This window comes from Lactuca serriola, chromosome 1 (assembly GCF_051521515.1).
Source record: "Lactuca serriola cultivar US96UC23 chromosome 1, Lser_US96UC23_V15, whole genome shotgun sequence".
Taxonomy (NCBI): domain Eukaryota; kingdom Viridiplantae; phylum Streptophyta; class Magnoliopsida; order Asterales; family Asteraceae; genus Lactuca; species Lactuca serriola.
This window is the reverse complement of record NC_136408.1, coordinates 10566096-10577582: the sequence shown is the minus strand read 5'-3', so window position 1 is coordinate 10577582 and position 11487 is coordinate 10566096. Positions and strand designations below refer to the sequence as shown.

At 33.9% G+C, this 11487-nt stretch overlaps 1 protein-coding gene and 1 long non-coding RNA gene across 2 annotated transcripts; both read left to right on the top strand.

Annotated features, from left to right (window-relative positions):
* The first annotated feature begins 442 nt into the window (after nt 1-442).
* LOC145067483 (uncharacterized) lies at nt 443-3090 on the top strand. Its single transcript, XR_013688845.1, has 3 exons — nt 443-868; nt 968-1038; nt 2712-3090. It is a non-coding gene; the product is annotated as an uncharacterized LOC145067483 (long non-coding RNA).
* A 6354-nt stretch (nt 3091-9444) lies between these two features.
* Nucleotides 9445-10306, top strand: LOC145051418 (cytochrome P450 81Q32-like). The gene is made up of 3 exons (XM_078999412.1): nt 9445-9840; nt 9894-9981; nt 10200-10306. Exons 1-3 carry the CDS (start codon nt 9445-9447, stop codon nt 10304-10306), a joined length of 591 nt encoding a protein of 196 aa, XP_078855538.1.
* Nucleotides 10307-11487: the final 1181 nt, after the last annotated feature.

Here is an 11487-nt window from a genome sequence, read left to right as displayed (position 1 = left end):
ATATGACAAGGGTGTAACAAATTAAAATAAAGTATAGGATACATGTTTGTGTATGAATGGGTATAGTCTCGAAATTTAGACATCATGAATACACAAATCCTACCTTTTGATATACAATAATCCATTTAAAGACTAGTACCTATAATACTACTAGAACTAGGGACTAAAGCCAAAGTCAACACCTATGTGTATCATTCCTCACTCCTTGTTCGATATGGGTTGTCCATGCATTAATTTCCCCCACAAAAATCATGCTTCATAGTACAAATATAGGTAAGGTGGAGCAAAGTAACTTTTATCAGTAAACAAAGAAGTACCATTAATTATGGAGGGAATGGCAAGAGAGTACTTTGAGAAGGCTGCACACTCCTTATACAATCAAAGTCACGTGCTCTCTCTCATTCTCTCTCTCTCTCACACACACAACTCTCTCATCCATGCAAACCCATGCCTTTATTTAAGAATAGAATTACTTCTAAAAATGGCCAAAGGTACACCCTGGAGGATAGAAGATAGCTTTTAAGAGAGTATAAAAGGGGAACTACTATAGACCTTTTACCCATAAAAGATCAACCTCAAACCTCTTTTCTCTCTACCTCCTCTCTCTTGTTCGAAGTTCATCAAGAACACCTCCATCGGAGGTGTTTTCTACTGTGCTTTCGGGAAGCAAAAAGGAGCAGCCACCACCGAGTTCAGCCACCTGTTACAGCCATTAAATGTGTTGATTATACCCCTGAAGTCGTTTGTTTTCCTGCTCAATTATCTCCCTCAAGTGCTGCTGCGAAACAGGAACGAAAAGGGGCGAGAAAGCTGCCGGAAACATCCCCCGACAACCCGTTTCTGTCGACAGCCCCTGTAGATGTTTTGGGTGAGTTTATTTCACCTTAAAAATCTGAAATACTTGCTGTTTTGAACACCTTTGTGAAGCTCAATAATCTAAAACTAGATTCGTTTATTGTCGGTGAAGGTATCGGGTCTTGAATGAAGCACAAACCCCACCGAATCCTCCCGTCTAAACTCGAGAATCACGCTCCAAATGTGAGTCTTTATGGCCCCGTTTTACATTTTTACTTATTTGGGGGGAGACACATACTTGAGTATTTTGATATAATAAAATGGCAAAAAGTTTATAGGTTACACGCATACACAGTTGGTACTTGATGCAAAAATTGTTAGAGTCAATGTTTATTACATATACTATTTTTTTTACAAATGACGTTTGTAATAAAGGTGGTGGTTAGTAATGGTTATACACAAGAATTTTATAAAATGTTAGACTTATTTACAACCACTTGTGTAAACAAAAAGTTAGATAAGAGTAATCTAGTGTTATATTATTTATCGGGACAAATAAAAGTATCGTTAAGAACTTATGTCAAAATTTTGATAAATTAAACATGTTAACTTGTCATGATAGGTATAACCATATGACTTGTGTATATTAGGGCATTAAGCTTATTTTTCATCAAGTATTGATAGTAAAGAATTAAACGAGATGATAAAATAAAAATATGCAAATGAATTATAAAATGATATCAAGAGTATGAGAATAAACCACAAGTAGTTATATATTATGGTATAATACGAAATCTTATTGATAAATAATGTTTTTGTATTTTTAAGACTAAAGTTTACTTACAAACGAAAATAATACGTTTCAACATTAAGTAAATATTAAAAATACAAAAATATTCGATTAAAGCGACAACCGGTCAACCGACGTAACAACGACACGTATGAAGTACTCGACTACGCTAAAGGAACGTCTTTCCTATCGGTTGGTAGATTGAAATTATTTGAGTCAATACCGTCTCTTTATTTGAAAGCTAGGTTAAAGTTAATATTTAACTAAATGCGCTAGATAAAAATAAAATCATAAATAAAGACTCGCGTTGGTGATAATTGAAAGCGGCGGATTTTTATTGTCATATATTTCACGGATTGTGTATCCCGTGTGTGCTTGTGGGAGGAATGTATCGAAAGGGGTGGAGGAGAGAGTTTGTTGATGGTGTGTTTTTCCCTTGTAAGGATCCGATCTTGGAATCGACACCTAGCTCTATAACCGTTAATCCATGAGGAATCATATACTGTAGGTTGATGTACACGACATAGATTTATAATAAAGAACTTTGGTGTAGATCTAATTCTTATGGAAAGATTTATACAAATGGTTATTTTCCGTCTGTGGTTGCTAGCTAAAACTTCGTCTGACGAGGCAACAGGCGTCAAGTGTTTCTTTCTTCGTTAATATACGACTGCTTTTAAACGTTAGTAACGATCTCGATTCCTCTATATTTATTTGTATTGTGCCTGTGTGGCTTGTTTATTGCGCCTATGCGATTTGTGGAGGAGCGACGAATAGTGTCGGTTATGGGCAAATTAATATAATGAAGATTTTTACTCGAAGACGTATAGATCTAGATTGAGTCAATTCTCCCAATTTGGGATCGAGAGTGTCGAGTGTTAGGACGTTATATACTTCTCCTTACGACATAACTTTTTGTAACGGACTAGACCTAGAGAATAAAAATCATCATGAAAATGATTAATATTTATCGTTTAAAAAGTGGCCGAATAGAAAAATATGCTTTATAATTTACCGGTCGTTGGAAACATTATTTTGAATTATAAAAATCTTTGGAGTCAAAAGAAAACCTATAGAGCTCACCAACATTATTGTTGACGTATTTTCAAAATGTATGTGTCTCTAGGTGTTCAAGGTGGCCAGAAGAACTCTCTCCACGTGTGAGGATGATGGGTTTAACGTTGAAAATAAATTGTTGGCTCTATAGTAGCCTTTTGTCTCTTTTATGTTGTAAGAAATTGAAATCCGCGTATAATGCTTTTGGACTATTAATCAGTGTGTTTTGTCATATTCATACTTCGGATGAATGTAATGTCGAATAAATTCTGTTATTATTTCATTATATGTTGTTGACTATGATCCAAATGTTTAAGTCGCAACCCCAGAGTTTTCGCCGTTGGTCGGGGTGTGACACGAAGTGAGACCATTATGTGTTTTTCATTTTTAATGTATTCATATGTATCCAATTTTGATATATATTTCAATCAACTTAAGATTTTAACTTATGATTTTGACGTATATAAGTTCTCTAAAAATATTTATGCATGAATTACCGAATCCGAGTATTCCCGAGTACTCGCTACTCGGTAGTCGGCCGAACATGTACCGAGTAACGAGTTCTACAACCTTGGTTGTTACATTCGATGTGAATTAACTCTAATTTTTGTTTTTACAAATACTTACGCGACTTGTGTTTCGACAACATCTGTCATTTTTACTTTGCCACCTTGGTGCCATCCATTTTCCTTTCACCATCACTCTCACACCTTAAATCTTAGGAAATAGTTATGTTTCACTTCACGTTATTTTATTTTTTTAAAATAAAATTAAAAGACTATACTTTGATAAATAAATAAAAATAGAAATAGTCACCTTTCACTCTCACTGCTTAATAATTTTTTTTTTGTAATAAACATAAGAATATTAAAAATAGAAATAAAAACAGTACATAATTAAGATAAAACAAGTAAAATAAAACATACCACCAATCAAAATAAAAAATAAACTAAAACATGATACAAAAAAAGACTGGCGAGGTTTTTTTTTTCTTAATGTTCACCTTCAACATTAAAACCAGTTGGAGCTCCTCTCTTGAAAGGTGAAAGGTGGTTGGTGCTTTTTATCAAAAACTTTCATTGATATATTTTTTAGTCATCCGCCTTTGGATTTTCGTAGGGTGTCTTTTGCTTATCTTCACGTGTTTTTTCTTGTTTTTTAGGTAATTTATTGTCTTTTTCAAATGCCAATATATCGTTCACTTTAATTCAATTTATATTGTTTATTGATGCCATTTTATGCATTTCTTATGTTTGGTTGAATCTTGATGCATTTTAAGAAGACTTTTTCTTGTTCACTCATTACCTACCCATCATATGAACAATTTCTTTTAATTCAAACTTGTCATCGTTGATTAAGTAACCTACACTGACAAGAGTGTAAGGTGGGGAGACCTGACACTGACACGAGTGTAAGGTGGGGAAACTCTGATCAACCTAAGTTTGATGGATTTGAGAATGAAATAACATGATTTTTTTGAGATAAATGTTTCCATTTTAAGACCACGCAATATTATATATGGGCCCTGTCGTTATATATTGATTTGATGCCTATATATGGAGACAGGTACGATGTTTCAAGGTAAATCACGCGTTTATGCCTATGTGGTAGCATTAATTTCTATCCATGCTCTCACTATAAATATGTGGTAGCATTTGGACGAGAATAATATACAACAAATTAAGCCCCGAATAAATATGGAGCCAATATTTTTTATAATTTTCTCAATCGTTGCCGTAATATGGATTAAGAAAGTTGCCCTAGGGAAAATCATAAAATTACCACCAAGCCCCTTCCCATGTCTACCAATTGTGGGTCATCTTTACCCGCTGAGAAGCCGGCCGCCCTACCGAGCCTTAGTATTAGAGGTTATAATTGTAAATAAACATAATAAGAGGGTTGATTTGTAAATAGATAGTTAGCTGTTGTTCTGTTAGACGCTCCTTTGAGCTGATATAAGTTTTTGTATCTTTTTCATTCAAGATTAATGAAAGATTATCTAGTTTCATTTCGTATTATGGTATCAGAGCACAAAAATTCCGTTTCTATGATTCAAATGAATCATTCTAATTATGTTGTTCATTCTCGAATCAATTTTCTTTCAATTTGATTTTGCAAATTGTTCTTGTGAAATTGATTGTTTTTCTATTGTTTTCAAATCTACAAATTGTTCTTGTAGATTTATGCGTCTTTGATTTGATTCCACAAATTGTTCTTGTGAGATCGAATTTCTTTGATTCTTCGAGATTTACAAATCGTTCTTGTAAATTTCTACGTAGTCTTCATCATGGCGACTAATTCATCATCTGTAAACGTTTCTCCAATTGACGATCGAATGTCACCATATTACATTCATCATTCAGATAATCCAGGATTCATTCTAGTTTCTCAGCCATTGATTGGTGAAAATTACCCCTCATGGAGTAGATCGATGTTAATTGCACTTTCAGTCAAGAATAAAGCTGGATTTGTAGATGGAACTATTCTTGAGCCTCATGGAGTAGATCGATGTTAACTTGAGAATTTTCGTCCTAAATGTTCATGTGGTAAATGTCAATGTCATGGAGTCGAAAATATTGAAAAATATTTTCAATCTGAGCAGATCATGAACTTCTTGATGGGATTGAATGATTCCTTTTCACACACTAGAGGTCAAATATTGATGATGGATCCTATGCCTACTATCAATCGAGTATTTTCTTTAGTTGCTCAAGAAGAAAAACAGAAGACTATTTCAGTGGATCAACATTCTTCATCTGTTGCCTTTGTTGCTAAATCCAACCAAAACAATAGAAACAATAATCAGAACAAGAAATTCAATACCAATCAAAAGGATCGTCCATATTGCACAAATTGCAAGTTTTAGGGGCATACAGTGGAAAAGTGTTACAAACTACATGGTTATCCTCCTGGATACAAATCAAAGGCCAAGACAAATCAAATAAATGCAGTAACAAATGACAATGTTACTGTTGATGGACATTCATCTGTAAATGATGATTTAAGCAACATGTTCAGAGGTTTTTCTCCTTCACAATGTCAACAAGTGATGTCTGCTTTAACAAATCACATGATTTCAGTGAATCCAAATGAAAACACAACTACAGGTAAGTGTTATTCACTGACTATTACGAATGATTTGAAATCATGCATGTGGATTCTTGATTCTAGTGCTTCACAACATGTTTCTCATGATATAAATCTTTTCACCAACACAAGGAAAGTTTATAATCATACTGTTACTCTTCCAAACAAGCTTACTATTCCTGTCAATCTAGTTGGAGATATCAAAGTTGACTATCTATTTACATTGAAAAATGTACTCTATGTACCTGATTTTGATCTCAATTTAATATCAGTTAGTGCCTTAACCAAAAGTCAACAAATGATAGTCCAATTCACATGTCATCATGCTTATATTCAGGATACCTTTCACAAGAGGATGATTGGCAAAGCTGATAACATTCAGGATTTATATGTGATGAGAAGTAAGCAGGAAGAAAATTTTAAAGTCGATGATACAAGAATCAATGTTGTTTCACTTGATCTGTGGCATAAGAGATTAGGACACCATTCAAACAAAGTTCTTATTCCTATTAAGAACATTTTAGGTGTTTCTATAACTCAGAATAAATGTAATGATCATTGTTCTATTTGTCCATTAGCCAAACAAAAACAATTGTCATTTGATAGTGAAAACAACTTCTGTAATGAAATATTTGATATGGTTCATTGTGATATTTGGGGTCCGTATCAAAATTCTACTTACAATGGTCAAAGATATTTTGCTACTATAGTTGATGATAAAAGCAGATACACATGGATTTACTTGTTGAAGCACAAATATGATATTATAGGAATTATTCCAAAGTTTTATTCCTATGTTCAAACACAATTCAACAAAAACATTAAGTGTTTTAGAACAGATAATGCAAAAGAATTGGAATTCAAGGAATTTTTTGAAGAAAAGGGCATAATTCATCAAAAGGCGTGTGTAGCTAAACCACAACAAAATTCAGTGGTGGAAAGAAAGCATCAACATCTGTTGAATGTGGCAAGATCATTACTGTTCCAGTCAAATATTCCAATTCATTTTTGGGGGGATTGTGTTTTAACAGCAGCTTATTTGATAAACAGAATTCCATCAAAAATCCTTTCTTATCAGAGTCCATTTCAGATACATGGTTCTATTCCAAAATACAAGTATCTACGAAATTTTGGATGTCTAGCTTATGCTTCAACATTAGTTGCTAACAGATTGAAGTTTCAACCAAGAGCAAAAGCTTGTTTGTTTTTAGGATATCCTCCTAATATGAAAGCATACAAGTTATATGATCTTGAAACAAAACACATTTTTTATTCAAGAGATGTGGTCTTTCATGAACATTTATATCCTTTTCAAAAGAATTCTATTCCAAACCAGGTTGATCCATTTGCACATGTTGTTTTACCCATTTCTTTACCTGAACCTGATTTTTCCATAAATACCCCTGAACCAAATTTGTCTCAAAACATTACCAATTCACTAAATCAAAATCCAAGCCCAAATATTCCTACAAGGCCAACCTCAAACCTTCCTTCAAGGTCAATTAGATCTCGTAATCCTCCTTCTTATCTCAAGGATTATCATTGCAATTTTGTCTCAAAGAATGAATCTCAATACTCATTGCATGATTATTTGTCTTATGACAATTTATCACAAATACATAGAGCTTTTGCAATGAATATATCAGCCAATTTTGAACCCAAATTTTATAAAGAAGCTTCAAAACATAAAGAGTGGTGTGATGCTATGAAAGTGGAACTACATGCTATGAAAGACAACAATACTTGGTCTATAGTTCCTTTACCACCAAACAAAAATAGAGTTGGATGTAAATGGGTTTACAAGATCAAATATGGCAGCAATGGGCAAATTGAAAGACATAAGGTCAGATTGGTTACAAAAGGATTCAATCAAAAGGAAGGAGTTGATTACTTTGAAACTTATTCTCCAGTTGCAAAACTTGTAACAATCAAGTTATTATTGGCATTATCAGCAATTAAACAGTGGAACATGGTGCAACTTGATGTAAATAATGCATTTTTGAATGGAGACTTACAAGAAGAAGTATTCATGGATATTCCACAAGGACTTGATATTCAGGGGGAACCTCAAGGTTCAAAGCTTGTATGCAAACTCAACAAGTCAATTTATGGACTTAAACAAGCTTCTAGACAATGGTTTGAAAATTTTTCAAAGTTTTTGAAAATTTTGGGCTTTAATCAATCAAAGTCTGATTATTCATTTTTTCATAAAGGAAGTGGTGAAAAATATGTTGCCTTACTCGTTTATGTTGATGATATAATCATCACAGGTCCATACAATGAAGACATTGAATTTTTGAAGAAACAATTAAGTCAACAATTCAAATTGAAGGATCTCGGTTCACTAGGCTATTTTCTGGGGATAGAAATAGCAAAATCCAAAAAGGGTATTTTTGTCTCTCAACGAAATTATACCTTACAGTTGATAGAAGATGCAGGGCTTCTTGCTGCAAAACCCAAAAATACCCCTATGGATCCTAAAATTGATCTGGTTGAAAAGATGGGAGAGCCATTTGATAATCCATCACAGTATAGATGACTTGTAGGTCGACTGTTATATCTCAATATAACACGACTAGATATATCCTTTGTTGTCCAAAGGTTATCTCAGTTCATGTCAAATCCTTGTAACAGTCATTTTGAAGCAGCATGTCACTTATTGAAGTACTTAAAAGGTTCACCAGGTCAAGGTTTATTTTTTTTCCAAAGATTCAACACTACAATTGAAAGCATTTTGTGATTCAGGGCGACATGCAAAGACACTCGTAGATCAGTTACAGGATTCTGTGTATTTCTTGGATCTTCTTTGATTTCATGGAAGACTAAAAAGCAACAAACCGTTTCAAGGTCATCTGCTGAAGCAGAATACAGAGCAATGGCTACTATAGCAGCTGAACTTGTATGGTTAAGGCAATTACTCAAAGATTTTGACATTCCATTACATCATTCAACATTATTATTTTGTGATAATCAAGCAGCTATTCAAATAGCAAATAACCCAACATTTCATGAAAGAACCAAACATATAGAAGTTGATTGTCACTTTGTGAGAGAAAAAGTGGAAGACAAAACCATAAAGCTATTACCAATTGAATCTGCCATGCAACTTGCAGATATGTTTACCAAACCCTTACCGAATTCCAAGTTACAACCATTTCTAGGCAAGTTGGGGCTGAAGAACATTTATTCTTCATCTCCAACTTGAGGGGGAATATTAGAGGTTATAATTGTAAATAAACATAATAAGAGGGTTGATTTGTAAATAGATAGTTAGCTGTTGTTCTGTTAGACGCTCCTTTGAGCTGATATAAGTTTTTGTATCTTTTTCATTCAAGATTAATGAAAGATTATCTAGTTTCATTTCGTATTACTTAGGTAACCTCTCCGCCCACCATGGTCCGATGCTCATGCTTCGTTTGGGCGCTCGCCGGGTTTTCCTAGTTTCGTCTACGGAAGTGGTGGAGGAATGCCTCACCACCAACGACCTTAGTTTCGCCAACCGTCCCCGTCTGCTTGCGGGAAAACACCTTGGGTTGGACTACACCACCATTAATTGGTCAAGCCAAAATGATAACTGGCGTAGCCTCTGCCGTGTCGTCATCCATGAGCTTTTGTCATCTTACCAGGTACGAACTCTTAGCGCCATTCGTGCAGAAGAGGTGCACCGGCCACCTGGTTAAGATGTTATGCACCCGAGAGTAGTAAGGGACGGGATGATGGAGATGAAGTCGATGTTATTTGAGGTGGTGTTGAATGTGGTGATGATGACGATTGCCGGGAGGAGGTGTGATGTTGAAGGGGGAGTGGCTGGGCGGTGTATGGAGCTTGTCCAGGAGTTGTTTATTGTGATGGGGGCGACCCATGTGTCTAACTATTTGCCATGGTGGAAGTGGGTGGGAGGGAAACACTTAGAGAAGGAAATGGTGGCGTTAAATGAAAATTGGCATGCGTTAATGCACGATTTGATAGAAGAACAGAGGAGAAAAACCGTGGTGGAGGCGGAGGGTGGTAGCTACGATGATTTGAAGAAAAATTTGATTGAATTTCTACTGATGTCGCAACAAAAAGAACCTGAAAATTACAGCGATGAAGTTATCAAGGGATTATTGCAGGTACTCATTAAAATTAGATTTTTTTTATGTTATTTATGGTCAATGCAAAATAGGTCCACGGACAAGGAACCAATTATAGCATTTCAAACACGATTTATATGGTTTGGGAACGCAACAAAAATGAGAAGAAACGTTTTAATAGTATTATTTCGATTATATAAACAACATTAATAGCAATTTAGCAAAAGAAAATAATTTTATATCAAAGTCTACTTACTGATAATATTATACATCGTTTTAATTCTTTTTATCATTACAATTCCACTTCGAAATTTCAATTCAAGCATTCTGTTTTTTTTTTCTTTTTTTTTAAATATATAATATGGCTAAATTTACTGATTTTCTGGTGCTACTGATAGGTACTAATATCAGCAGGAAGCAATCAGGAAGCAATACATCGAGTGTAACAATGAAATGGATGTTATCGCTTTTGCTAAATAATCCTGAAGCTCTACAAATAGCGTAACAATGGAATGGATGTTATCGCTTTTTCTAAATGATTGATTGTGTACTATTAATCGTGTAACACTTCTTTATACACCGGTAACATTGAGCATGTTCAAGAATTACACAAAATAGAAGTTATATCGTCTATAGCTTCATCAAAACTATAGTAAATTCTTTCTTCTCAATGGAATCGGCCGATCAAATAATCATTAATCTCATCGACATTATCATTTCTTATAGATAATATGGCATGCAAAATAATATAATCTGATTTAGATCTATTAATTTCCAAAGATGGAAAGATTGCATCAATTAGAACATTCAATGATTTTCTTTTTCAGTGAAGGGAATTACCATATCATCACGAATAAAGTTTTCATGCTTTGTTTGTGCTCGTGTTCCAAAGAGGTGATATTTATACGCTAAAATTCACAGTATGTGCTTGTGTTCCACGTCTCACGGCCGGCAACACTTGTCTAAAATCACCTCCCAAAACTCTTATCTTTCCAACAAAATATGAGCTTCACCCCAATGATATCTTTCATTATACAGTCAGCTGCCTCAAACACATGTCTTTTAGCCATCAACGTTTCGTCCTATATGATTACTTTTGTAGTCCGAAGTAGTTAAGTAGTACCGGTTTGTCTTGTAATCTTGCACACCGATTTATTTTCATGATTAAAAGGAATCTTAAAATGAGAGTGATCTGTTCTTCACCAGGCATGTTATTAGCCGCAAAATCCATTGAAGCAATATGACCACATGAACGAAAATTAGCAAGTAAAGCTTTGTTGCTTGATTTTGTTTTGAAATATAAAAGACAATGGTTTTATGGTAAAATTATAGTACATCATTGCTTTACGTTAAAAATAAAATTATGTTTCTTTTTTATTTTAAAAGTAGAAATATGTTTTTTTGGGCTTGAATATGTATAGATTTTTTTATTGTCATGAGTTAAAATTAACAATACTTTTTTATTTTAGGTTAAGTGTTGAAGTTAATTGATGTTTGAGTAGAAATAAAAAATTTATTTATTTAAGCTAAAAATTATCATTCTTAAAAAAATATATATTTATATATGTTTATGTTCTTGTGTAACACTCGTGACTTGAGGTAATGCTAATTATTTAATTTCGTAATTAATTTTGGGATTATGGGATTAAAGTTGATTATTGAGTTTGGGCCATTATTGAGTTGGCT